Source organism: Enoplosus armatus, chromosome 1, assembly GCF_043641665.1.
Source record: "Enoplosus armatus isolate fEnoArm2 chromosome 1, fEnoArm2.hap1, whole genome shotgun sequence".
NCBI classification, from domain to species: Eukaryota; Metazoa; Chordata; class Actinopteri; order Centrarchiformes; family Enoplosidae; genus Enoplosus; species Enoplosus armatus.
In genome coordinates this window covers 2,418,883-2,445,123 of record NC_092180.1, presented here as the reverse complement: position 1 = coordinate 2,445,123, position 26,241 = coordinate 2,418,883, and the positions used below count along the sequence as shown (strand labels likewise).

General features: G+C 42.0%; 1 protein-coding gene across 1 annotated transcript; it reads left to right on the top strand.

Annotated features, from left to right (window-relative positions):
- The first annotated feature begins 1,107 nt into the window (after positions 1–1,107).
- LOC139282552 (CD82 antigen-like) lies at positions 1,108–25,993 on the top strand. The gene is made up of 9 exons (XM_070902323.1): positions 1,108–1,217; positions 11,673–11,745; positions 14,053–14,125; positions 18,784–18,905; positions 19,654–19,728; positions 22,877–22,975; positions 23,997–24,170; positions 24,257–24,340; positions 24,642–25,993. Exons 2-9 carry the CDS (start codon positions 11,683–11,685, stop codon positions 24,717–24,719), a joined length of 768 nt encoding a protein of 255 aa, XP_070758424.1. The 5' UTR covers positions 1,108–1,217; positions 11,673–11,682; the 3' UTR covers positions 24,720–25,993.
- The last annotated feature ends 248 nt before the right edge of the window (positions 25,994–26,241 follow it).

Genomic DNA, 26,241 nt, shown 5'->3' with positions numbered 1-26,241 from the left:
GCAGAGTGTGGAGGAGCATTGTACTCCTCAGACTGACCCTGACTTCACCACCCTCCTCCTCCTCCTCCTCCTCCTCCACACAGGTCAGCCGGTACTGAATGGCGTTGAGCTGCTGAAGCAGGACAGGACTGTAATCTAAATATGTACTCAAGTACTGTACTTCAGTACAAATTTGAGGTACTTGTACTTCACTTGGGTCTTTTCTTTTCATGCCACTTTCTGCCTCTACTCCATCTCAGAGGGAGATGTTGTACTTTTACTTCACTACAATCTGACAGCTTTACAAATTAAGATTTTTACAGTTTATAAAATGTGATGTTTTGTTAAAATTGTTTGAGGTGGAGCTCATTCTGAACTATCAACTAATGATTACTTTCATTAATGATTAATCAGCTGATTATTTTCTCCATTACTCGATCGATTGTTTGGTTTGTAAACATTCTGTCCAAGCAACAGTCCAAAGCTCCACATTATTAACACGACATCACAATTATTCACAGCATTCAGAGGAAAAGCAGCAAATCTCCATCTGAGAAGCTGAAACCATCAAATGTTTTTACATGAAAAATGACTTAAACGAGCAAAATCGTTAATTTAATAATACATTTTCTATCAATTGACTAATTGATTAGTCAACTAATAATTTCAGCTGTACTTGTATAAACTGTTGGGGAGTTTAATTTCCAACAAAACAACATGTTTTATAAACTATTTGTGTTTGTAAAGTAAGTAGTAACTGAAGCTGTCAGATAAAAAGTACAATATTTCCCTCTGAGATGGAGTAGAAGTATAAAGTGGCATGAAAAGAAAATACTCAAGTAAAGTACTTTACGTAGTACTCAAATTTGTACTGAAGTACAGTACTTGAGTAAATGTACTTAGTTCCTTTCCACCAGCGCAGAACAGCCGTGTTTTTAATCCTCTCTTGTTCCGTGGTGAGGTGCGGGCTGTGCGGGTCTGCGGGGATTTAGGGGTTAAAGGAGGGCATCTGACTGGTTAATTCCCATATCTGCCACATGGTGGGGACCGGAGGAGTCTCCCCTGCTGCCAGCCCGTCTTCTGCTTCACTTTGCAGACTTGCTGCTGCTGCTTTGTTGTTCCCGTCGAGCAGGAGGTCACTCAGTCCGAGCAGCAGTCCGCTCTCAGCGCGCACAGGACCCGCACCGGACCCGCACCGCACCGACAACACTTCTCTCCGCAGTTTAGCGCAAAAACACGTAAGTATGCTGACCTCCAGCCGGAGAAACGCGTAAACCTGTGAACGGAAACTGCTTCTCTAATTCATGATGTTTTCGAGCACGAGGCGTGCGTGTGGCTGCTCGGTGATCGGCTTCAGATCGATCATCAGTTTGTTGATTGATCGAGAGTTTGTGAAAACGGCCACATGTGGAAGGAGTTTTTATGAACTGAATTAAGTGCAGAGGACTGATGATGTGGCGCCTGAGAGGATGATTTATGTATCTGACGCGATGAAGCGCTTCACCATCGCACCACTTGTTACTGTGCGAGTTTCCACTTTGACTTCTGCTCAACTTTCACATCACTCAAGTGTTTTTGATCTTTGAGAGGCTCTTGTAGGAAAATCCACTAAAACAAATGAAAAGAAAATGTGAATAACTCAAAGTTTGTCAGAACTTTGTAACGCAAACACTGCTGCTCTGCTCCGGTTACAAATAGCTGTTTGCTGCATGTAATTTGGTGCAAAACAGAAACTGAAGTTGATCGTCTCTGTTGGACTTCGTCCCAACCTGGACTTTGCTCTCACTCCTTCACACACAGTTGTTTGACAGATGGCAGATGTATCTGATCCAGTCAATATCCAACACTTCAACATGCCCTAAAGTTTAAAGGATTCAGTGATTACTAGTGAGGTTTATTCCCACACGGGTGTAAAAGCCTTTTGAAATAGCTTTTCCCAACATTTCTTGTTGAAAACAAGGCAGAGTCTCCTTGTGATGCCTCCTTACTGGTTGCTTGTGTCTCCTGGTTTTGACCAGTTCAACCACAGTGTGGTCCTTTTTTCTTTATTTTAATTTAAGAGGCACAAAGAGGTAAAACAATCCCATATGATTAGAAAACAGTGTGGAAAAATAACATAACGTTGTGTTCATGTTCCTGTTGTGGGAACCACTGATTTGAACCATCGTGAGACACTAAAACTCTCTGAACTTCACTCAATAAAAGTCTTAAATCAGGGTTTCAACACTGGCTTCAGTTAAAGAGCTGATTCACAGAAACATATTCAAACAAGCAAAAGAAATAAAAGCTGAGTACACGACCTTCAGGCTGTTTCAGGTGGCAAAGTAAAACTTTAAGTTAATAAAAATAGATCCGTTTTATGTTGTGACAGCACCGTGACTGCTGGGTTGTTGTTGTCGCTCGTCTTCGGAGGACCGTCTCAGATGTTTGAGAAGCTGGAAACATGTTTTGGCGTTTCTGTACCGCAGCCGACATACAGATACAGTTTATCTGCAACAAGCTAATATCGCCTGATATTTCGGCCTGGTTGATTTATCGTATAACTCTGGTCCATAAAAGGTCATAAAATAGTAAGAAGATGCTGAATGTAACGTCTTTTAAACGTCTTGTTTTGTTCGACCAACAAGCAGCACATCTTTAAAAAACCCTTTTCGATTGTTTCTGTGTATTTATGACAGTTTTGCTTCTAATGTTTCATATTCAGTCATTTCATTTATTTTCTGACTGTTATATTTGGCTTGTTTTGCCGGTTTCTGTTGATACTTTGTGATCTTAAATCATTTTTATTGTCGTTGTGTGTACCCGAGGAAGACCAGCGACCACTTAGTGGAAGCTGATGTGGATCCAGATAACAAATAAACCCCCACATGGTTGGAAAAAATGACTTAAACCATTAATCAATTATTAACAAAGTGGCATGAAATCGTTTCAGCCCTAAACTGAAGCCTCCGTCACTGACTGACCCGCGTCTGAAATTTCATTAAAGAAAAAATCAATATGTTGTCAAACTTACACAACATCCAGATCCAGGACTGTGTCCCCCTTTTGAAGCTGAGTGGGACTGTTGTGTATTTATGAGGACCGGTCTGTGTTACAGATGGGAATGTGGGTCAGTGTTGTGCATGGTGGCATCAACCGCTCTGTCAATATTTCAGCTTGCCCCCCCCCTCCAGTCCCCCCTCAGAGCTTCTTTCTCCCTCAGCATGTGAGGCTGTAAATCAGTTCAGCTGCAGGTCGTGCTTCCCTCTCCAGCGTGACCTTAATTACCTTTCCATGCAGCGGGAACAGAGAAGTGCGTCTTGTTGAAGAGATTATGCTGCGCTGGAGTCGGCAGCTGTTGGCGGTTTAAGTTTGGACAAGAAAGATGAATGTTTTCGGAGTCACCTTCAGGAGGTCTGGACCAGTTCGGCTGCATTCTGAGACCTTTTACATGATGAGTTTAACTCTTATCACACAGGTGGAGGAGGTAATAACTACAGTATCTCCATCTGAGATAGTGTAGAAGTATAAAGTGGCATGAAAAGAAAATGCTTCCTTCCACCTCTGCCGACACCACGCCTGCATGTTTCACAGTCCATAACCTGTTCGCCCTGTTTCATGGAGTTTCCCTGAAGGTAATTATGGGTTAAAATAGAGTCTGAGCCTCTCGAGCCGTTTCTCCTCCACGACAAACAACATGGCGGACTGGAGGCGAGCGTTGCTCACAAATTGCTGCCACGGACATTTTAGTCGGCACCAAACAATGATGGAGGTTCAGGATTCAGCCCTAAAATCTACTAATTGATTAACGACAAACAGCTTATTGTTCTGTTCGTGAATCTAAGATGGTGGTTTGTCAGCTCAGACCATCATGGTACGCTTAAACTCTGAAACTATTAGTTGATTAATCGATTCGCTGATGGACTGGAAATTTAATCTGCAACCATTTTGATAATTAAAGAAAAATTAAATCAGAAACACAAAAATATGTTTTGGTTCTTTCATAAAAAACATAAAAATTCACTGGTTCCAGCATCTGAAATGTGAATATTTGCTGGTTTTCTTCGTCCCCTATGACAGTAAACTGAATATTTTGAGGTTTTGGACTGTTGTTCGGACAAAAACAAGCAATTTAAATACTGTCTGAGGGAATGTGACGTGCATCTTTCACTATTTTCACAAAGAAATGTAACAGTGAATTGATGAATCGAGGAAATAACCAGAAGTATAACAGTTGCAGCCTGAACTAAAACCCAGACGGACTCGGGGATGCAGGACTGTGACGTCATCGTGAGATCACAGTTTTAATGATGGCCGCGATGAGTTTGAGTGTAAGAGGAAAAAGGAGACTTGTTCAGACGCAGTAAACAAAGCAGAGATTTCTTACTGTTTACATGCTTGACGTTGTGGGAGGGAGCGCCTGAGATGGAGATTTGATCGGCTCCGTTTTCCCACACCCCCCCCTTTACTCTCCTTCCTCCCCTTCTGGAGTGTCGTCATGGAAACCGGCACAGCTTGCTCCTTTCACTTGAGTGGGAATAGAGTTGCCTGGGAGGCCCAAACTGGTTTTGCCACCGAGTGGTCAAACGTTGAATTAATTATGGTGGGCGGGGTTCACTCACTGACAAGCTCAGGCAGAGCTTCTCTTTGTTTTGGTGACTCCACACACCTCCTCCCTCTCACCACACAGCCGCCTTCCTCATCATCCTCACCATCCTCCTCACCCCACGAGCATGCCAGTCGCTTTCACTGCAGCACATTCAAGATCGTTCAGATGAGAAACGCTGATTTCTAGAATACCTTTAACTCGATGAAACTGAATTTATACGTGTTTTTTCATTGAGTTTCAGGAGTTCTGTGACTTCAAACTGTCACATTTCCATCACTAAAAGGCCGCCTCACAGATTGTCAGTGATGGAAACAGTTCCCAGATCAGAAAGTAGTAATACCCCAATGTAAAAATACTACTACAACAAAATCCTAAATCAGTAAAAGTACAGTATTATTGGCTAAATGTATTTCAAGTATCAAACATTATAATCTGTGAACCGTTTTAGTCCATTTTTTCTTTTTTTAAGCAAAAATGTCAAATTTTCACTGATTGCAGCCTCTCACATGTGAAGATTTGCAGTTTTTCTTTGTCCTTTATGAAAGTAATAATAATAATGGCGATCAGCCCTAATCTGTTAATATCTCTGGATGAAGCAGATTAATCGACAACAAAAGATCAATTTAAAGCTTAAAGTTAAAACATATTTGTCGTCTTATTTTGCAGTGCGTCTGTGTCTGTAGTATTTTTGTTTGTCAGCGTGAGTGACCGTCCTCGAGGTGCAGAACTGGTCTGGAGGCTGAAAGGTGTGTCAGGTGTCTCTGAAAACAAGGTCTCACGGTGAGAAAAGGCCATCTTTCAAACGGCCGCGGCTGTTTTTATTGTGCCGAGGAAATGTAAGGCCGGAGCAGCCCTCCGCGTGTCGAGTTTCCCCTTTTGTTGCAGGAGAGAAAATTGTGTCTGAAAGCTGCCATTGTTGAGTGGGACACTGAGAGGGGAGGGAGGAGGTTGTGTTATTGAAAGAGTGTGTTAGTAGTGGTGGTGGTCTCAGGTGGGGAGAAGATGTGGAGGCGTCGTCAGTGCAGTGTGTGTTTTATTATATACAACATTTCCTGTGAACTGTGAAGAAACATTCGCTGCTTAAAGCTTCTCAAACGTGATGGTTTTCTGTTTTTCTTTGTCGTATCTGTTTGTAAACTGGATATTTTTGTGGTTTCGGCTGTTTGAACTGTTGGTCAAATAAAACAAGTTGTTGTTGTCTTCATGGGGGGGACCAGAGGTAGTTGGTCATTTTGACATTTCTGTTTGTGTATAAATTAAACAAACCGGATATATAAAGTGGTAATCACTGAGCTTTTGAGGTGTTGGAAGGTGTATTTTGAACTTTGGACTGAGAAAGGCTAGCTGTTTCCCCCTGCTCCCAGTCTTTGTGCTAAGCTAGGCTAATAGCCTCCTAGCTCTAGCTCCATACTTAACGCACAGACATGAGTGATGTTGATCTTCTCATCTAACGACTAAGTGCATTTCCCAAAATGTCGAACTATTCCTTTAAAAGAGGAAAAGTCAACAAGTTTTAAATAATAAACTCTTTCTTTGTTCGTCCTAATGTGAGATTTAAATTTCAGGCTACAAATAGATTCTGATGAAAAGAACAGCGAGGGAAGAGTGGAAACAAAAGAGTTTATTGTTGTTGTTGTTGTTGTTGTGGTCGTCGCCCCACGCACCTCCTGCACATTTCTGTCAGAGTCAAAGAGTGCGTGACGCCGCACAAACAGTCTGTCAGAGGAAAAACTCTCAACTCCAGAGTGTCAGAAGTTTTTAGCTTCATGACTCAAAGCCCCCCCCCCCCAAGTGTCAGTAGGGCTGCAACTAACAATTACTTTCATTATTGGTTAATGTGGCAGGTATTTTCTCGATTAATAGTTTAGTCTATAAAATGTGAAAAAGTAGTGAAAAATGCTCATCACAAGTCCTCAGATCCCAAAGTGAAGATGCAAATTGCTAAAAGTTTTCTTTGTCTTATGTGATAATAGACTGAACACTTTTGGGTTTTGGACTGTTTTGGCAATTTAAAAAGTGTTTTCCACTATTTTCTGAGTGCATCTGTATGAGTAGTTTTCTTGTACTGACACATTTTTGTCAGCAAACAATAAGTCCGACCGAGCGTGACGTTAACGGCTGCCACGGCTTAGAAAGACGACAAAAAGCGTTTATGAGGGATTATCCCCGACACTGTTGTCAGTGACTGAAAGGAAATCAGAGCGTAACGTGAAGCAGCTCCCAAACAAATGAAACGGAAAGTTGCTTCGTGTTTACTGTGATGGATTATTTCACTGTGTGGACGCAGAATGAGCTGCAGCACCGCAGCTTGTTGTGAAACAATACCCGCAGCTCTGCTGAACGCGAGTTACGCCGAAGATATTTTAGACACACCTCATCGGTTTGGCGCAGGTTGGACTCGAGGGCCAGCTCGGCTGCATTTTCTTTCAAGTGCGTGTAAAACAGAAACCTGCTTAAACACACAAACACGCAACGGAGACACTCTGATGACTCGTGAGGGCATGAGGGGGGAGTTAAACAGTGCCTTACAGAACTGAGAAATGTAAATGAGGATGGAAAAGTAATCTCCAGTGTATGTCACATGAACGAAACGTCAGCTTTCAAATAAAGCAGAAATAGGAGACTAAGATGAACACTGATGTATCCTCTAGACACGTGCGGAGATGTAAGCAGGGAGGAAGTGAGAAAATATTGCCCACAAGTTGACCATCAAACTGCAGCTGGAAACTGGATAAAGAAAGTGTGATATTGTATTGAAATCTTACTGCACCGCAATAACGTGATGCACCTGCTGCTCAGAAAAAGAGAAACCTGCTCTTATCTTTTGGTTCACTTTCCTCGTTGAGTGTTGTGGCGTCATTCAGCGGCACTCAGCTGTGTGTTGTTGTGCCTGGTACAACCAGAGGAGGAGGAGGAGGAGGAGGAGCAGACAGAGGAGAGGAAGGGTTTGTTTGTTTGTTACTAAGTAGAAATGCAAAGGCAGCGATATGATATGAAGGTTGTCGAGCGCTGCCTCAGCTTGTTTAGTTTTGGTTGTTGAATTGAAACGACGGTTTTATATCCTCAGTTTTTAGCATTTCTTCCAGTTAGTCACATTCTCTGCCAGATGTCTCAGAAGGGTTGCACTGCCAAGAGGACAGTGACCAAACTCTCAAAAGCTATCCATAAATGACTTTGTACTTGTTTATAGAAGTTTGTTAGCTAGCAAAACTGTTAGTTTTCCGTCTCCTTGCACCTTTTTTTTTTTTAAAGTTGAAGTTCTGCCAGAAATCCAGACTTAACTTTTCCAAATCGAAAGGATCGTACTGAGTGATCCACGTTACATGAAACTGCTCAGACTTGACTTGACTCCAGTCCTGCTTCAAACGTCCTCTTGTTAGTCATGAAAGTAATTTAGTCACACATCTGATAAAATTAGTGCAGCACTTTGGCAGCACTTGCACTTCAAATGTCTCGCTTGCAGATATAATAAACAGTTTGTACTTCTAATGTCGGGTTCAGACTACAAGATATTTGTTTCTGTTAAGAGACCAGACACCCTGCTCGTTGGCCCTCGACCAATCATAGCTTGCTGTCTGTGATGTCATCAGGAAAGGACTTCTGGGAACAAGAATGTAAACAAACGATGGCGTCCGAAGCGCTGCGTGTGATACTGGTCGGAAAAGCCTAATAAAAATTAAGAAATACCGACGGTGACCTTTTCCTCTTTAGTTCCACCTTGCAGCACCAATGACATCATCGGACGCCATTGTTTGTTTACATTCTTGTTCTGAAATGTAAACTTCCGACACGCTCGTCTTTTAGTCGAGACGTCGTGAGGCGTCCTCGAGGTGGCGTCGGATGTCGCGCACTACGATACGTCCATTTCCGCTCCAGACGGCCTGCATCTGTCGGGTCGGGCTGATATTGTGTAGTCCGAACCCCACATGAGCTGCATTTGCTCTAAGCTTCTTTTTGTTGTTGAGTTGGGTCAGATCCGCCCACGACACATGAAGTGCCTGAGAGTGAATGTGGTCTTTGAGAGATTAAACTTCAGAACGGTCTCGTGGTCAAGGAGAGACACTGGCTCCTCTCTGCACTCTCAGTGAAGAAGAGCTCAGGCCGACTCTTGTGTTGAAGTATTTTCTGGTCATTGTGAGCCGCCTGTCTGTCTGTCTGTCTGTCTGTCTGAGTCAGTGAAGTGTGTGGTGAGAGGGTGACGGCTGCATCACTTCAACACACAGTGGTCAATAGTGACCCTGTGTGGTAACTGGGACTGGTTCCCTCTGAAACTGGGCTGTCTGTCCACTCTGACCTGCCTCAGTGGTCAAAGTCTGTGTGAACTGGGTCAAAGCCTGTGACGGCACAGATTCGACCTGCAGCGTTTCTGTTCGAGTCCGAGAATCGTTTTTATAACTTCGTCTCTGTTCTCAGCAGCACATTCATGACACTTACTGGCTTCATAATGTGATCCAGACCGTGTAGAAAGCTCTCTGTGGGAATAATTAGATTAGCATGTTTCTATTTGTGTTCTTCGACTTGTTGCACATTTTTGCACAGACATTTGCGAGAGTTTTCTTGCAGCTGCTGTGAGTCGTGTCTTCCCTATGGATTTTATTTGAAAGACATTTTTAAAAACTTGCCGTATTCAACAACTTCAGGCTAATAAATTAATTGAAACATCATGTACATTCCTGAAGCAGACCTGTTTCTATTCATTCAGCAGCTGCAGCACAAAGTGGCTCCGTGGCACTTCTAAATTTAACAAAGCCTTTGTTTCAAACTTGTTTCAGACCTGTGGGGAAGCCTTGAAGGCACCATAATGTGGCGTTGCTTGAGTGACGTACTGACTGACTAATGCAGGGGTAGTTGGTTAACTACTGGAGCCGGCGAGCTAACGGCTAACTCGCTGGCAACAAGCTAATGCTATTCATTCACATTTAGCTCCCTCGAGCTTCTTTCTGTTTTCTCTGTTCTGTCCTGGTTACGTTTCCTGGCATTTTGTTCTCAGGATTGTACATCATTTCATTCAATAAAGAGTTTTATCGACGAAGAGGGAAAAGGTCTTGCAGACTTAGCTTGCAGCTTGTTAGCTTGGTTGCTAACAGGACAACAAGTTCAAAAGACACATTTGGATGTGGTCTAATTGTCAATTAGCAACCTCATAACCTTGTTAGCTTAGCTCTGTTGCTAATGGGACAATACGTTTGCACAGCTTATTAAGCTGTAGATGTATTTCTATCTTCAATTCCTGTTTACAACTGTCTACAAACCATTCCTCAGTTTATTCTCTAACAGAGGAGACACACAGCTAATAAGCTATGATAGCTTCCTCCATTTTGGACTCTCCAAAGGACAGCCGGCTGGTGGGACTGTTTGCTATTAGTTAGCGGCATGAATTTGTTAATCTGCAGCTGAAAATAGTCCCCAACAAATGCACCATTTCCTCCTGTTTGAGTAATGTTCGCTAAAACTACTGTGACCAGCTGTTTTAGGAAATCCCTGAGCCTTTTAAAGAAATTAAACTATTTGTGAGCCACTTTTAAAGATTTACGTCTTTGGTAGGAATCAATGAGCCACAGACACTTTACTTCCTGACTTACTCACACATTGTTGGTTTTGGTCTTCATCCTGTAACTGTGCATAAAAATCACCAATTCTTTGCTTTGACTTTTTCATTCGTGTGTCTTTTTTTGGGGGGTTTCATTCTTTATAACGCAGCGTTTCTCCTTTCAGTCTCTAGCTGTGCACTATCAGAGGCTGACCTGGTCTTTGTTAAGGTTTCAGCCTGCTCTGTTTATAGTCTATAATACCTTCCATCTGGCTCTGCTGCGACCATTTGCCAAAATATCTTTCCATTGCATATTCTCTTCCCTCTGTCATCCCTGCAGGTGCCCCCCCCCCCCCAAACTGGCACAGGCAGCATTGTAACAGTAACCCATTTACAGCGATGTGAATATGGGTCGGATACACGGGCACTGTGCTCACGCTACAGGGCTTCACTGCCAGGAGGAAACATCGAGTCAGGCCTCCATGTTTCACCCAGATTTTCATAGATTTATTGGACAGTAAGAGGCCATTACTGTATGCAGGGGATGAGGAGGAGAGGAGGGATGGCTGCAGGGAGATGAGGAGAAGCTGGGAAAACCAAAGTGAGAGAGAGAGAGATGATGTGTTCATGTTGGGCTGGATTGTCTGTAAATATGAGCCACCACACAGAAGGAGAAATGTCATCAACATCTTCCTAATGGAGAAAGTGAGTCAAATGCTTTTTCTGTGGGATTTGATAACTTTCACTGGAAATGATAAATAAAATCAAGTACACAATTTAAATCTTTTACAAATGAAGACTGATCTTAGTTTCCTGAAAATGAATATGTTTTGAGTTAGTTTTAGAGAGTTAAACTCTTCCTCCACATTATTTCTTGCGATGACCAGGTCGCTGTACCTTCGCTGTAAGAGTGACGAAGAATTACACAATTCTGTTGTTCAAATTCAATGATGAAGGAAGTATTCAGTTCCTGTACTAATACCACACTGTACAAATACACTGTTACAAGTAAAAGTCCTGCATTTAAAATGTTACTAAAGTAAAAGTATGCAAGTATAATCACAAAAATGTAAAATTACTCAAAGTAGTAAAATGTCCCCTGTGGCTGTTATACTATTGTATATTATCATTAGATTATTATTACTCACGCATTAATGTAAAAGCAGGATTTTACATCAGTAACAATCAATTACAATTATTGAAATAATTAAAAGGAACTTCAGTGAGTATGCTTTTACGTTCCTCCACTGGTTTACGCTGATCTTTAGGTGGAGATGAGTCTGGATCTGAGAGGTCAGAGGGTCCGGCCTCTCCTCCCTCTGTGCTCACAGATTGAGGTTGTGATTTGTACTGGTTTTGCGGGTGTAATCCTGGAGATTTGAGCCCCCCCCAGTCCAGATCATGATCAACCCGGCCAGCTTAGTCAGGGGTCTGTGGTCCTTTACAGCATCTGTCACCACTTGTTCACATCACACTCCTCCCCAAAGCAAATCTGGATTCGAGTCGAGAATAACTCCACCTGCACTCTGTTTATGTGAGCGTGTATCGTGACTCTGTGGTCTCTCATGTTTACAGATCCAGCATCATGGGGAAAGGATGCATGACAGCAACCAAGTACTTCCTGTTCCTCTTCAACCTCATCTTCTTTGTGAGTATTTTACCTTCACTTCAATGTGGAGCAACGCACCTTAAAACACTGTTAAAGAGATGTTCCCAATGCACGTCATGTTTACATGTTTGGTTTATTTCTCTTACTGATAACGAATCAAATGTAGAATCACTCTGACATTTGTAATAAAGAAAATAAGAATAAATTCAGCCCTACAACAGACTGAAACCTCGCTCAACATGTGCTTCATCTAATGGTGTTGTTTGTTTTAATATTTCTGTTTTAGTGGCTAGCAAGTCAAAAGCTTCTCATTTCTAGCCGGTGACCTTAACCGACAACTGTTTTATTCACTTTAGCTGGCTAGGTAATTAGGCTAACATTAGCTCCTTTAATGGGAATCCTATAAACGGGTTTTAAATATGCACTTGATGGCAACATACATGATGTTATGCTGAAAGATTGATGCTAATGCCACGTGTCCCAGGCAAAAAGTCAGTATCCATGTAGAGTTGATGATCCATGTCGTGGCTACGTGCGCAGGCTCCGACGTTATGCGTCAGGCTACGACGTAGTTGATACGTGCCTCCTCAAAAATGTAGTAGCTTGGTAGTAAGCTAGTTAGCCAGATATGCTAACGCTAGCGGCTTGAACAAATAAAGACACTGTTTAATCCTTACACTTTCGCTCCTTATGGACTGTAAATCCAGCTCAACCGAAGAGTTTGGCAAATGTAACACCACCTCTGGTAACATTAGCTGAAGTTTCTGGAGTTAAAACTCCCCCAAATACAAAAAAGAGCAGGACCGAGCTGCTAACATTAGCATAAACTCTGATAGCATCCAGGACCGGCTTCACACAGTGGTGAAATACTACACTACTGCTGCTCTAGTAGCTGCAGTCACTTTTCTTAATTATTTTTTAAACATAACCTGTAGCCCCAAAACCTAATGTAATTTAATGGTTTGCTCTTTGGCTTTGGACGTAACGCTAAGTTACTAGGCTACTGTTGGTAGTAAGCTAGTTAGCCGGACACGCTAACGATAGCGGCGTACACAAATAAAGACGCTGTTTAATCCTTTCCTTATGCTTTTGCTGCTTGTTTTTTCTCTTAAACTCTGAGACTGGCTGAGGAAAAAGTAGACCGGTTGGAACAAAATATGTAAATACATGACTTTATTCAGTGCTTTCAAGAAGAGCAAATGTAGTGATTGTGTTTTGACAGTGTAGAAGTATCTCAAGTTGCTCAAGTAGACTGCAGTTTTGTGGGCGGCTTGATGTCAACTGTTCACTCATGTTGTCTTTCTGTGTCTCTGAGTCTTAATTACAGTGCGGATGAAGTGTTTGTGGCCTAGTTACCAGGGTGATACTCACTTTCTCGTTTCCCCTCTTCTGTGGAAATGAAATCTGTGATCTGAGGTTAAGAGCTTCATAGCAGACAGATAAACACTGTGTTTGAATTCCTACATTAATGAGATCCGAAGTAGGGAAGCACAAACGGGAGACTTACAGAAATGCGTAGTCATTAAGTTACATTTGCACTTTTGTTACTTAAATTTTGCTTTAAATATTTTGAGGGACTTTTGAATTGATTTCATTTTAATCTCGTTACTGCTCAAAAATAGTCTGACAATACTCACACATGATCAAACGTGAAGGTACTGAACTTTAGCAACATGAAATGAGCACTTTACATGTTCAAGTCTTTTATAAAGTTGATATCAATACTTTACTTCATAGACTTTAGGAGTTTGCTGTCTCAGGTTTTGACCTGGTAAAATCCTGGAACAATAAAACATTCATAAGACGTTGGCACGGAGGCATTGCGTCACTGCACACCTTGAATATTTCATATTCAGGCCTCTGCACTGAAATGATTTCGTCTCTCAGAAAACAGCTTTGAATAAACTGTTAAATTTTATTAAATCTGTTCATTTTTGAGAAAAACTGCAGCTTATTTTTGACCACTGGTTTGTGAAGACAAATCTCTGCTTGTTAAAAGTCTCTCTTTTAACTGAATCTCTGTGGTTTGGAGTTTAGTTTCCCTCCTACTTTCCTGTTCGTACGCTCAAATATCCGCCTGATTTTACTGTTTACTGATCGCTTTCTGTTGCATTGTATGAGCATCCCCTCCCTTCAACCCGTATCCACGATTTAAGAACAGTACCAGTAAAACACGCCAGTATAAGCAGAGTAAAGCCTGCAAAGTTTTGTTGCGTCCTCTGTTGTCAATGAAGGTTCCTCACATACAAACGTCATCTGTTAGTGTGTTGAAACGTGCTCACATTTACAGCAGCATGTTTTAATGGCTGACCTGTGTGTGTGTGTGTGTTTGTGTTTGTCCTCCAGCTGTGTGGGGCCGTCATCATGGGCTTTGGACTGTGGCTCTTGCTGGACAATCAGAGCTTCATCGTCGTCCTCAGTAAGTGCCTTCAACAGATTTAATGTCATTTTGCTTTCAGTGAAACGGAGGAAGGAACAGACTGAATCGCTGTGCGTTCGACTGTAAAACTGATGATGGTTGTCGTGCGGTGTGTGTGTGTGATTCCTTCATATGACCTGGTTCTATGTATTTGTGTGTTTTGAGTTGTAATCATCACTTCAGTGGAGGCTGCGTCTGTAGTTTGGACTAAAAAGCCTTCGATGCAGCTCTGCTGGCTGGATTTCACTGTGATGACTTCTAAAGCACAAACGAAACAAACGGCCAATATGTATTTTTCCAGTGGACCTTTTACACTAATCCACTTGTAGAGCGCATGTAGGCCAATACAAATGGAGCCATGATTAACAGGCTGAAAACAGGCCAAGTTCTGGCTGCAGGCTGTGTGTGTGTGTGTGTGTGTGTGTGTGTGTGTGTGTGTGTGTGTGTGTGTGTGTGTGTGTGTGTGTGTGTGTGTGTGTGTGTGTGTGTGTGTGTGTGTGTGTCTTTAAATGTGTCTGTGTGAGAGAAAGAAGAAAAAAGAGTTGAAATCTGATCGAGTTTAAACAAATCTGAGTTATAGGCAGAAGTAGACGAGCGGCCATGACTGTGCTGCGCTAGTGAACCTGCGTTTAACACTAACGTATTTTGTCCAGCAGATCCTGTAGAACCAGTTATATGTTGAAAATATATCAACTTCCATTAAAATAAAGGTTATAATGCACAAAAGTTCAGCTTTTCAGCGTATTTTAGTTCATTTTTATCAGCTGCTCCAACCTACATATGTCTTTCCGGCTTGGTACAACATCTCCTGGTTGAAATCTTTCCCATTTTTTATTAAATTCTGTATTTCTTCTGATTGCAAGCGTTTGATTATTTAAATCAGAAGCTAGCAAGTAGTCCCTGCTGGGTTTAATTAGCTGCTTCACATCAGCAGCTTCACCTCCAAACAGAGGCGTTATGTTCGTGTTATTTTTACTTTGAGACTTAAATAACTTCCACATTCACACTCTCATCAGTTGGAGACGGTGATCAACCCAAACATCCCTGCTTCCACTTGAGAGCTCAACACATAAATCATCAATTTGTCAACCGGCTCTGGTGTTTCTAACGTAATGATCTGTAGTAACTGTTGGATTTGGCTGTTTGGTTTCCAGAGCTTTGAGCTGCGTTACGACTCTGATGACAGACGTCTTCTGTCTAACAGTCACTGATGAAGGCCAACATGTGTCGGTGTTACCATGAACGCCTGTGTGTGTTTTCCACCACACGAGACAGTTAAACACAAGTGTCCAGCAGATTTGTGGCCTGGTTCTCTGGACTGTGTTTAAAAAAAGGAAATTCCTTTAAGCCACAAAACGAATCTCTGTCTCGTTGTCAGCCTCTCTGTCTCTTTTCTCTCCTCCATATCTTTCGATCCTCTGACACAGTGTTCAAAGACTGATGTGGCTCATCAACCTGCAACCCGTAAGGTTAAAGAAATAGTTCAACATTTTGGGAAATAAGCAAATTCACTTATAATTTCTGAGGGAAAACAACCTGTGTGTTAGCTTAGCTTAGCACAAAGACTGGAAGCAGGGGAGAATATCTAGCCTAGCTCTGTCCACAGTGAAAAAAATAGCTCTGCCAACACCTGAAATGTTCAAAATATGTATCATAATATTTGGCAATTCATTTTCTGTCAATCGACTTATCGATTGATCTTAATTTATAAAGTGACCAGTTACTAAAGATGTGGATAAATGTGAAGTAAAACGTACAATATTTCCCTCCGAATTGTAGTGGAGTATAAAGTGACATGAAAAGACTCAAGTAAAGTACAAGTACTTCAGCAGATGTACTTACTTACATTTCACCGCTGTTGGTAGATGCATTTTTAAACTAAAACCAGAACCAAGCTAGCTGTTTCCCCCTGCTTCCAGTCTTTATGCTAAGCTAGGCTAACCACGCTCTAACTCCAGCTCTGTACTTAACAGACATGAGATTGATATCAAATAACAATAATAATAATAATAATAATATAGTACATTTACCCCCAAAATTCAGACTTATTTCCTCTAAAATAGTAACAGAGAGAGTTTATCAGTGCGAGAGAAGAAGAAAGACGACCAGAGTCAGCGAGACAGACAGAAAGGCAAAGAGACGACGGAGTTGATGCAGAAATATAGAGACCGACACTGTGTGTGTGTGTGTGTGTGTGTGTGTGTGTGTGTGTGTGTGTGTGTGTGTGTGTGTGTGTGTGTGTGTGTGTGTGTGTGTGTGTGTGTGCTCTCAGACCAGCGAGCGTCACTGAGGACATTTGTCCCTCGTCCACGGCCTCTCTGCAGGTGTCCTCCCCTCAGACACTGGGCTCTTTCTGCTCCGTCCAGCATCAGCATGCATCACATCAGCCCAGTGCGCTCACCGCCTTACTCATCACCACACGCACACACACACACACACACACACACACACTACATCACCAGTCTGTCCGAGCCGAGAGGACGGAGGACAGATAGCGTGAGTCCAGGGATTTCATCGAGGTCGGGAATGCGGTCATACGACACAAACGGCGCGGAGCAGGGCGTTAAAGCTAGCAGTGGACAGTTTATCTTTGTGTCTGCACATAAATGAGACGTATTGATGCTGAATGGAACATTTCATAAACGGAGCCAGTGGCCCGTAATGGGCTCACAGATGATCCCAGTGGTTCTGAGGGTGAATCAATGAGCTCCCTGGTGCAGCATGTGTGTGAGCGATGAAATCAGCCTGCTGTAACCTGATTGAACAAAGACTGCGCTGAGTCAGAGCGAGACCTCATTTCTGCTGAACCCGTCTTATGTCATCACATATCGCCCAAATATTGAAGGACAAATCTGGTTTATTACAACTCAGACGGGGTGTAAACAGACCTCCATGTCGAGGAGGGGGACCTCGGGGAACTCTTCTCTGGGTCGGTGATACTATGGACTGACTCCAGTTTAAGAGTATTTTATTCCAGATATCATAATCGTAGGTGTGTGTGTGTGTGTGTGTGCTCCATTATCATAAGCTGCGTGTAATACCAGCTAATAAGAATATTATTATTATTATTAGTTTGACTCATTAGACAAATGAAATCCAGACTACAGTCACGCTGTGAATGAACTGATTAGACAACATTAGCATAAGCTCAAGAGTAAACATGTGCAACAAGGTAATTAAGCTAGCACGAGGTCATTAACAAACGCCTCAATATGCAAACTGACAGGTGGATTCTTCAGTTTAAAGTTTAATGGTGACTCGCAGGTGTGTGACGTCAGCTGGAGCAGCTAACCACCAGGCTGATCGACTGATTGGCTCTGACCTAGTTACCGATTAAGGGTTATGACTGTCGGTTTGACGACTCGATAGCTATAAGCTGTTGAGTTGCATTATGGGAACTATGGAGAGGATCCAGTATTTTTTGGGCACATATTAGGGACAAAAAGTCAGGATATCCCGGCCTCTTTGTTTAAATATGTCCAAACTTTACGGAAGTGCAAAACTAAATTCAAAAATACATGGTGTTTAAAATGATAGAAGCTTTTGAACGGAGCAAAAATTTGATGAAAAACTCACAAATTGAGAATTTTGTCTGGTTTAATGCAGTGACAGAAGTTCACTGTACTGAGCAATAACTTGTTTATTCTATCTGTCATTGATTTCAACAGTGTTTTTGAAAAGCAGCTGGCTTTTTGTCTGTCGAATGAAACCTTGGTGAGAAAAGTGTAGACATCATCGGTGGACTCCTCTGTATCGTGACGGCAGCCAGTATTTAATCCGGGGTCGAGAGCTGAACCGTCTCTGGTTGCCCTGCAGGTTGACCCTAAAAACATGTACATGTACACACTCGTATACTAACACACACACACGCAGGTTTTCATTTCCTGCATCACCACCAACCCTCCCCCTCTTCAGCCTAACTTTCCATCATAAACTCCCCTCGTTTCTCTTGGTTGTCTTGGTTTTGAGCTGCGAGCCCTGATTCACTGATCCCCCGGGGGTATCCCATGATTCCTTGAGGCCACGCGGACTCTATGGGGGTGGGGTGGGGGGGTGGTCAGTCTTTAAAAGAGTATGTTGGCAGATATCAATACGCTGACGTGTTCCTTCCAGCATGCTGCTTGTTCACAAAGTTTTTGTCTCTGAATGTTCACCATCGCTGTCTCAGATCTCGGACTCCCCACAGAAAACATGCGCGCGCCACATCTCCCACACAGAAACTGGTGTTTATGTGTAAGAAGAATGTGCAGTGAGATTGTTCGCAACCTGATAATATAAGAGAGTTTATTATCTGGTTTGTTAGAGTTGTATTGAGGCCCCTGAGGGTCTGGATTGTAGCTGAGGCTTTATTTCAGCTTCCTGCGTTACGTTTGGACGCTGATCATCAGTCGCCGTGAGTGGAGCCCTGCGGCCGCTCATATGCCTCTAATTCAATTCATTTCATTTGGGGATCACATGTGTTGCTGTGTTAGTGAGCTTGTCTGGTTTCAGTTTGCACAAGTTTGTAGAGTTCAGATTGCGACAGCGCTGAAAGAGAGTGCGGCTTCACACTCGTCTTCGTCGCGTCCAGAAGATGCTGTTGAGTTGCAGAGTTCACTAAGTCCTGTTTACGTTCACGTTGTGGTTTCTGATCTGTATTCTTTGTCGTTTCCACACAGACAACTCCACAGCTGTAAAGGCCGCCTGCTACATCCTGATTGGAGTCGGCGCTTTCTCCATGCTCATGGGCTTCCTCGGCTGCTTGGGGGCCATTTATGAGATCCGCTGTCTGCTGGGCCTGGTGAGTGACAGTTTATATATTCATGTATGTACATGTGTGACCAGATGTGGTGCGAGTGGAGGATTTACTGTGGAAATATGATAGTTTTCCTATCATAACAACAACGGCTCTCTGAATTACTTCAAAATGTAATGTTGTGAAGTTTTTGAGGTCAGAGCTGATGTTGGATCAGCTACTACAGCCAACAGCAAAGCTTGAAAGCATCATGGACGCACTTGAACAATACTGATTTGATAAAGTACTAGTTTCTCTGTACCACTGGATAAACTCTGGATAAAGTTGTGGTTCCAAACTACTTCACATCTAAACACCAGAAAGATGAGCGACAGAGAGGCACATTACAAGAGTATATCTGATGGTTGACAGTTTATATTCAAACCATATTTGGGAGCTCCACGACTTTGATCGCACCGAACTTCGTACCGAAACTTTAACAGATAAGGCTGTGTGTTGTTGTTGCTGTCAAATCCCAACAACATGTTAGTCCTTCTTGTACTTACTGTCTGACTTCCTGTCTGTTGCTCTCAGCTGAAAGCTCATTGGTTCCGACTGAAGAACCAATACAAAGATGTATCAGGCTGTGACACACACACACACACACAATACTTGTTGTACTACATCTAGAATATGCTGGTCTGACGGTCCAATCACAGTCCAGGTGGCATCCTGCTGCGCCGCCTCTCAGCCAGCGTGTTTTAATACTCTTACAGATGTTTTGGGTTTAACATCTGTCTGTTTGTCTCCTCAGTACTTCACCTGCCTCCTGCTGATCCTCATCGCTCAGATAACAGCCGGCGCTCTGATCTACTTCCAGAAGGACGTGGTGAGTGATGTCACTTCCTCTCCTCACATCGCCATGACAGCACATGAGCATCATGGGAGTTTCCCCTTTTCGTTAGTCTCACCTAGAATCCAAACGTTAAACGGGTGATTCTGACTAATGAAATGTGGAAGTTTGTCAATAACACACCTTCGTCTTGTGATTGCCTTTCACACCCACGACGTGTCGCAACATGCCCTCACAGGCAAAACTATGTTCTGCGGCTGTAATAGAAACAACACGTGCTATGAATAGCAGCTAATTCTACCCTTCCAACAAGTACACCACTACAACAGAGAGCACTGCATCTGATGAGGCGATGACATATGGTCCATGTAACAGCAGCTGACTGAAATTGAAGCCGGCAGCATTTGGTGCTGCAGCGCCCTCTGGTGTTCAGTCTGAGACACAGATGCATATAGAACAGGAGGCAGCAGAAAGGTGTAAAGTATGTTACTCTTCTTCTTTAATAGCAATTTAAATGTGTGTTTCATATGCTCTGGCTTTTAAACTTTATGTCAAACCTTTTATAGGTTTGACATTAAGTATTAGATTACAAATGTTCAGCAGCCGAGATTACTTTATTTTATAGGTTTGTTTCAGAAACGGCATTCTTGTTTGTCTACTTCCATTTATCTGCCTCTCCAAAGTCTCCTATTGGCTTAGACATTTTCAAAATAATAAATTCAAGATTTATGCTTTGATTATTTACATGTAGAGTTTAATTTATATGAGAGCTCATCACAAAACAGTAATCGAACATCGTCAGTCACATCTGTGAGGTTTTTTGGTGAAATGAACAACAACTATGAGCTCACTTTAATACTTTAGAGGAGTTTCTGCACACTTCAATCCGAGCACTCCTCCTCGGGGTAAATATAGAATACTAGTTAGATGTTTTTATGAACGTTGCAGTAATTAACTCCAATGCAAAACATCTGTCTTTCCCTGAGACCTTGTGCTGTGTTTACGTCACGTGACTCACCGTAATCACCAGTTTACGACTCGTAAGGACCATTTATGTCAACGTCCAAGTTGTAATTACGAAAACCCAGACTTTTCTGAAAGCTTTGACATGTCCGACTCGACGCTTAGTAACAAGGAAGTGCCTGAAAATGTAAACGAAAGGACGCCTCACGACCCAAAGACTGATGTGAAAAGCTTTATGTGAACAATCATTAACATCATCATTACCCTCCGTCCTACACGCCGTGAACGCAGCATTACACTCGGTGTATTGTCGTCTTATAGGTCTGCAACTAATGATTGTTTTCATTTTTGATTCACCTGTGGTTTCTTTTCCTGAGGCGACGTATTCAAACTGCTTGTTTTTCCTGACAAACGGTCAAGAACTAAAGAGATTACTATCAGAGAAGACTAAGAAAACTAAAACATTCACGATACATTATAAATATTCACATTTGAGAAGCTGAAAGCAGATAAGTTTGGTTGCTCAGTGGTGTATCACCCCACATGTCCCGTCTTTATCACTACTGTCACTTTCATACAAAGGCAGAAATGGTAAAACAAATCTTTAAGAATCATATAGAGGTCAACTAATTGTTCCAGCTCTACAGTCTTATGTTTGGACTACGACCAGAAAGGTTCTCGTTTTTCACTTTTTACAGTTGCAGTTCATAAAGAAACGATGCTGTGAAAAACATCAGTAGTTTTAGCTCAACTTAAAGTAGCTGTAAACGAAGTAAGATGCATTTTTTCCCGATTTTTGTTGAAAAGACAAAGCTCTGAAGGGATTTATGGGGAATGTGACTGAAAGCTGCGAGACTGACGCCAGCTGGACGGTGACATAGTTTAGTTTGTCCAACACAAACTTACAAGCGCATGGTTTCTCTCACACACGTCTACAAACATAGAAATAACTGGTGCTCTTTTTGTTCGAGCAAATGAAAATAAAACAAGAAAATGTCAGACTTGGACCAGAAGCGTCCTCACTGATCCAGATGAAATGTTATAAAAAAGGAGGATTTCAGACAGATCTGTTTATTGTATCTGAACATTTGTTGGAAGCTGCTTTTTCAGCCACTGTGTTTTCTGCCAAATGGGTTCAAGGAAAAATCCTCCCGTCCTTCTGCTCTGAATAAAAACAGAAAGCATATCTGCTCTTCCAGAGTGGAGAGCCGTGTTCACTGGAGACCTTGAGTGTCTCGACATTCAGGTTTGACGCTTGAGAAAAGATTTAACAGCGATTACACGCAGATTTCCTGCGTCTGGACTGCGGTGATTTGGATCAGTTTTGCCTCCAATGGTTCCTCTTTTGTAACGCTCGTCATATCCTAAAATCTGATTTCACAGATCAGGCTGCCAAATCCTTCACCGCAAGAATTTGTAGCTCGTGCCAGTCGACATCCCAAAGTCATGAAAAAGAACTGTGATTATTCAGGAATGCAAGTGAAACATGGCTCTGATATAACGCTTTAATATTGTTAAACATCCAGCAGATTCCCTCTTTGTTAAAGAACATCAAGGTTTTTGTTAAGAGAAAAACTTAAAGGAATAGTTCAACATGTGGGGAAATACCACTATTTGTAGGTTGAATGAGAAAATCAATACCTCTCTCTCTCTGTGCAGTACACATGAAGCTAGAGCCAGCAGCCAGTTAGCTTAGCTTAGCATAAAGACTGAAAACAGTGTTGTTTTTGTACGGATTAAATAAACAAGTTGTAACGTTCTGATCAGTGAGCTTTAGAGTTTGTTACCTGTGGACAGAGCCAGGCTAACTGTTTCCACCCGTTTCCAGTCTTTATGCTAAGCTAAGCTAACCGGCCGCTGGCTCAAGCTTTATATTTCACAAAAAGATGTGAGAGTGGAGGCGATCTTCTCACGTGACTCTCAGAAAGTCCAAGGTGTACAAACTCCATGTATGTGCATGCTAACAGCTGTGAACTGACCGCTCTGGTGTTTCTGTACATTTATGGATAAATGGTTTGGTTTTATTCTGAAGTCATGAAACAAGCTACACATAACACACAAGAAAAAAGAAAAACACTCTCCAACATGGAGCAGACGTGCATGGAATAATTTTCCTTGAGTTAAACTGAAGTAAACGTGTCTCCACCTCAGTTCGGTCTTCACGTCGCTGATCTTTTATTTGCATCACAAGATTTATCACCACAAAACTTTTTTCTGTCAGTTAAATGAAGAGATGTCCAAGATCGTCTCCAAGGTGCTGGACAACTACCCTGGCAACAACTCCACCACAGAGCAGGCCTGGGACTTCATCCAGAGGAATGTGAGTTGGAAGCTCTGATCTGGGGTCAGATTCGTGCTCTTAGAATCTCATGTTTTTATGAAACTGCAGCAAATACAAACATGAACTACACACCTGACACCGACACGTTCATTACTGTACACTCTGCCACACACTTCTCCTCTAATGAAGAGATTTATGCATGAAGACTACAGTTGTTTAAAGAAACAAATATATCAGAAGCAGATGAAATACTTTCCTTCTCTGGAAAAATAAAGCTAACAGAAGTGCAACACCTAATGTTTATAAAATAAAACAGTGAACAGCTCTGAAAAGGTTTGTTCACATTTGTTTGAATAAAACATCTAAACTTACTGTGTCACTTTATAGGAAAGTCTACAAATTCTACCCAAAAAACTGATTTACTTGTTTAGAAAAACACCAGCAACACTTGAAGAACAGGAAGTGTTTGTCTGTACCCTTCAAAATAAATCTCCAAAGGATGTTACTGCAATCTGTAATCTCTTGATTATCTCCTGACACAACATCACTGACCTGGTCAACATGTTATAAGTAATTAAGTTTATATCATGGCCCAGACAGGTTGTATTTATTTATGTGTAATTTAAAAAAACAACACATTTTATGGCTCAAACATGTAGCACGTAACCACAACATCCTGCCTCCCTCTCTCCTCCTTTGCTTCCTGCCTGTTTCTTCACCATCAGCTTTCTAATGAAGGCCAACGTGCCGCACACAGACAGTCTCTGCTGTTTTAGAGTTTAGGTTGAGTTATTCGTGTGGCTGGAAACACACTCAGTCATTCAGAAGCCTGATGAGGACGCTTCCTGCCAAACTCTTAATCTCCCACCTGTCAGGAAAAGTGATGTAGAGACAGAACGACATTCTTCAGCTTCCAGAATCGATCAATAATATCTGACGAGGCGCCTTCGCTCCCGTCTCTAGCCAACATCCTTGAAAGCAGCCGTCCTCCGCGGCAGACGACGACCACGCTGCTGATGATCCCGTCTGCCTGTCTGTCTGCCTGTCTGTCCGTCTGTAGATGGAGTGCTGTGGCTGGACCGGCCGTCTGGACTGGAACGGGAACATGATCATCGTCAACAGCTCTCAGCTGCTGTTTCCCTGCTCCTGCCAGAACATCTCGCTCGCCACCGGAAACTTCTCCGACAGCGGATTCTGTGAGGCTCAGACGCCCAACTGGCCCGTCTACGACGTGGTAAACTGTGTTTTCTGTTGCTCTCGCCTGTTCACTGCTTACCTGCCTCCGTGCTGTCGGATTAATGGACCTGTGTTTGTTATCAGGGTTGTTCTGCCAGTGTGGAGAGCTGGCTCCTCACCAACATCGGGGTGGTCCTGGGCATCTGCCTCGGGGTGGCTTTTATTGAGGTACGTCTGTGGATAACTGTGGAAATAAATGCACATTACACTTTCCTGAAGTCCAACGTGACGTCTTCAAGTTGTTTGTTATTGTTGTTGCTTGTTGATCAGTGGCTCAGTATCGTAGAGGAGTAAGAAAACCAGTAGATGTTTGTATTTGCTGCTCACCCAAAATCACGTGGTTAGTTTTATAACTTTAGATTCAAGCTTTGACTTGGTTCCTTCACATTTTGAGCAAAATTAAATGTTTGTTAGTTAGATGTGAAAATGTCTGGGATTTAACATGTTCGATGTATGTTTTGTCTTCCAGCTGCTGGGGATGATCCTGTCCATCTGTCTGTGCAGGAACATTCACACGGAGGATTACACCAAAGTACCAAAGTACTGAAGCTCATCGGAGGAAGTTTCATGTTTGAACTGCAGAAACACAGAAAGAAAAAGAGGGAAATCGTCTTTTTTTTATTTTTTTTCCCACCTTGTATTTGGTGAAACATTTTGTCCAAATGTAAAATAATGTGTGTTTGCTTTCTATTTAGTTAGATTCTTCTTCTTTCGAGGCACTTCCATGTCTTGTTTTGTGTCAGTCCAGTTTCTTTGGAGCACTTTAGAGACTTTTTGGTTTTTGGATCAGAGAGTGAAGCTGAATAATTGGATCAGAGGAACCAGTTGGAGTTGGTGGGTTCCTGCCCTGCTCGTACACGCTCTCAGACGACAGTGTCGCTGGTTTCCACAACGACTGTTTCTCTGTAAGTTCATGGTTTTAGTTTCCTAAAAGATCTGAAGAGAATCCTGTTTGTTGTCTGTAACGACAGAAGCTAAGTTTGAGAGAATCTGTGTGACAACTGATTTGGACAACTGGAAAATCCACCTCGTGTGGGGTGTTTTTTTTTTATTTTAATTTTTATATGCCAGCGTTTTGAGTTATTGTGAAATGTTTTTAGTACTTTGTATATAATTTTAGTCATTATTTGTGTGAATTTAAATCCCAAAAAATACTGCCAGTGTTTCCTTTAGCAGCTGGTCTCTCCTTGAATTTTAAAAGTCGGTTGTTTTCTTGTCTTTTTATAATTTTTTCATGTTGTTTTAATTTTCTTCTGGTAATAATAGAAATAATGAGATACTAAAGAGGAACATTTATGATCCTTGTTTTCAAGTATCACTCCCAGTTTACAACTGTCTCTGATGACAAGCACAAAGGTAGCTTTAAGCTCGAGCCCATATTTGACCCACTTTAACCTAAAACACGTGTTTGAGGGTGAAACGTTTCTTTTAACCACTTTTGAAAGATGTGAACTTAAAATATGAGGAAAGGGGGGGGGGGATGACAACAGATTATTTTGGAGCAGAAGAAGAAATATTTTTGGGGAGATCCATCTTGGAAATTAAATTTGTTTATACAGAAAAATCCTTTGAAATTCCTTCATGTACAATTTAAACTTTCAGCCAGGATGTTGTGTTTTTATAATGTATAAATCCTCCGTCCTGTTTCCTGTTTCTGTACAGTCTGTATGAAAAACATCCCATTAACCTTTATAATAGTTTCTAAGACAAAAAGGGTAGGTACGTTTATAACTAGATGGACTTCTGGGAGCTAGCTGGATTAGTAAGTGTGTACTCACAACATTCATTATATTTCATTTTGCCAATAAACTGATTACAGTAGTTTGTCGTGTGTTTGTTTACTGAAGCAGGCAGCCACTTCCTGCAGACTACCTGCAGCCTTAAAGCTGCAACAATCAATATATTTATTATATTAATAACGAAGCAGGTGGCTGTTTAATGTGAAAGGGGTCGTTAGTAGTGATGATGATGACTGCCTCTACAGATCTTTGTTTTGGTTCAGTCACTGAACACGAGCTGCTGAACGTAGTATAGTATATATAGTATAGTAGTATATGTAGTAGTAACAT